Source organism: Otolemur garnettii, unplaced genomic scaffold, assembly GCF_000181295.1.
Source record: "Otolemur garnettii isolate 467f Iridium unplaced genomic scaffold, OtoGar3 scaffold00087, whole genome shotgun sequence".
In the NCBI taxonomy this organism is placed as follows: domain Eukaryota; kingdom Metazoa; phylum Chordata; class Mammalia; order Primates; family Galagidae; genus Otolemur; species Otolemur garnettii.
Genome location: NW_003852482.1, coordinates 6352720 through 6355524, shown reverse-complemented (window position 1 = coordinate 6355524; position 2805 = coordinate 6352720). Strand labels below are relative to the sequence as shown.

Sequence of the window (2805 nt, the reverse complement as noted above, 5' to 3'; positions counted from 1 at the left end):
AAAAAAAAATACTTTAAACAAGGTCAATAACCAGTTTCCCCAGGTTGTATGAGAAACAATCCCTCAGATTCCTCATGCATATGTCTATAAAAAAATTAAGACTTATCTTTATAGCTAGGTATTGGGGGCATGTATGTGTTTATATAGAAGCAAAAATTGTTTCACCTTGACCAGGATAAAGAGGTTGTGGCTTTATGCTTAGAATATGCTGTTTGCTACTTTGCCTTTTTTTGTTTCCATAGTTGATAAAGTCCAAAGCTTGCTAGTTCCTATGAAATTTCCGATTCATCACCTGGCCCTGAGCTGTGATAACCTCACACTCTCTGTGTGCATGATGTCCAGTGAATATGGCTCCATTATTGCTTTTTTTGATGTTCGCACATTCTCAAATGAGGTAAGCTGCTGGTATACTGTAAGGTCGATTGGGAAACCAAAGAGATTTCCTGGTATTGAATTATAACTTGGAAGCTTACTTTGAAATCTCTTTCTAGGTTAAAATGTGGGTTTAAAAGAAGTTATTAACTATAGAATTATAGAAGGGACTTCAAGAAATTATTTTCATAACACCATCTGCCCCCAAGACGTTATCGTTTCTTGTTTACACATGAGACAACCAACCAGGGAAGCTTCGATGATTTGTCTAAATCCATAACATTAATAGATAATGTCAAAAGTTTTGGGTCTCTGATCTCCTAATGCAGTGTTCCTCTATTCCCAAGCAATTTCAGAATGGTAATAGTGGGTAATATTGAGTGTTTGTACTGACTCTGTGCCAAGCCCTGTGCTGAGTGCTTTGGCTGCATTGTCCCTTGTTCATGCCCACAGCCTTACAAAATAGGTTCTACTATCTTTGTTTAATAGATGGAGGAAAATTCTCAAAGGGTTTAATTGTCCAAAGTCACAAAACTATTAAGAAGCAGAGCTAATATTTTAGTATCTGCTACTTACTGGTTATTTTGTAGTTGTGTATTTCCATTCTAGAAGTCCCTCTGAGCATGTTAGAATAATTGCCATTTTCAAAGTTGTGTTGAAATTGTAAGAAATTGATTGTTGTTGTATGGAGCTAAATCTTTTTTTATGGTTGTGGAGAAAAATAAACTGATTTGAGAAAACTTGTATTAATATTATGTGAATATTAAATGTCTGTGCATTTACTAATTTATTAATTTATTTTGCTTTTATGTGTTTGTTTTAAAAGGCTAAACAGCAGAAGCGCCCATTTGCCTATCATAAGCTTTTGAAAGATGCAGGAGGCATGGTGATTGATATGAAGTGGAACCCTACTGTCCCCTCCATGGTGGCAGTCTGTCTGGCTGATGGCAGCATTGCTGTCCTGCAGGTCACAGAAACAGTGAAAGTGTGTGCATCTCTTCCTTCCTCAGTAGCAGTAACATCTGGTGGGTAATAAAGTCTTTCACGTTATAACATAGAGTAATAGTAATCTCTTAAAAATTAATTTCTGGAAGTAAAAATGGGTATTTTCTTGTTTATTGTGTGTTTTGGGGATAGAAATGGAGAGTTTCTTTACTTCCATAGCTAATGTCCTAGAAGCCAAAGAGCACACATGATTTAATCTGAATGTGCTTGGCTTTTCTGGAGCAGTATTTTGTACAGTTGGATTAGAACTTTGTTTTTGTAAATACCATAATTGCTTCTAGATCTAAAGGATCATACTCTGAAAGTCATTTGTACCTTCAGGGAGGAAAGCACTAGAAAATTCCAAATAGTAGAATGATTTCTTGATAGGAGACCCTTCTTTCTTTTCCTTGTCTTATCTGAAGACAGCAGAGTTTTCTGTACTTTATAGATTTCAATAATTTATTGAAAAAGCATTTTTAGCTTTCAGTTCATTGGCCCTGTGATAAATCATAATTGGCTTATATTGGGTTTTTTGTGTTTGTTTTCTGAGACAAAAGTCTTACTCTGTTACCCTGGGTAGAGTGACATGGCATCATAGCTCATAGCAACCTTAGACTCCTGCCTCAAGCTATTCTTTTTTTTTTTCTTTCTATTTTTAGTAGCGACAGGGTCTCACCCTTGCTCAGGCTGGTCTTAAACTCCTGAGCTCAAGCTGTCTACCCACCTCAGCTTCCCAGAGTTCTGGGATTGCAGGTGTGAGTCTCTGTGCCCTATTGGGACAGAGTCTCACTATGTTGCCCACAGTAGAGTGCTGTGGCATCACAGCTGACAGCAACCTCCAACTCTTGGGTTTAAGCATTGGCAATCACAGCTGATTTCAACCTCCAACTCTTGGATTTAAGCAATTCTTTTGCTTTAGCCTCCCAAGTAGGTGGGACTACAGGTGCCTACCACAATGCCCAGCTATTTTTTGTTGCAGTTGTCATTGTTTAGCTGGCCTGGGCTGGGTTTGAACCTGCCAGCCTCAGTGCATGTGGCTGGTGCCATAACCACTGTGCTAAGGCTACTGAGCCAACCTGTCTTATGTAAACGATTTTCCTTTTTTTGTTTTGCTGAGCGGGATGATCCTACAGTCTTCATGGACTGACTGAGGAATAAAAAGTAATTAGCAGGGCTGGTGGCTCGTGCCTATAATCCTAGCACTCTGGGAGGCCAAGACAGGTGGATTGCCTGAGCTCACAGATTCAAGACCAGCCTGAGCCAGAGCGAGACCTCGTCTCTAAAAACAACTGGGCGTTGTGACAGGTGACTATAGTCCTAGCTATTTGGGAGGCAGAGGCAAGAGAATTGCTTGAGCCCAAGAGTTTGAGGTTGCTGTGAGCTTTGACGCCACAGCACTCTACCCAGGGTGACAAAGTGAGACTCTGTCTCCAAAAAAAAAAAAAA

General features: G+C 39.4%; 1 protein-coding gene across 1 annotated transcript in view; it reads left to right on the top strand.

Annotated features, from left to right (window-relative positions):
- LOC111726934 (nuclear pore complex protein Nup214-like) overlaps positions 1 to 1405 on the top strand; it is a 5706-nt gene extending 4301 nt beyond the window's left edge. The window contains exons 3-4 of the mRNA XM_023516098.1: positions 243 to 394; positions 1199 to 1405. Of these exons, the coding sequence (XP_023371866.1) occupies positions 243 to 394; positions 1199 to 1405 (359 nt within the window). The remainder of the gene's footprint in view (positions 1 to 242; positions 395 to 1198) is intronic.
- The last annotated feature ends 1400 nt before the right edge of the window (positions 1406 to 2805 follow it).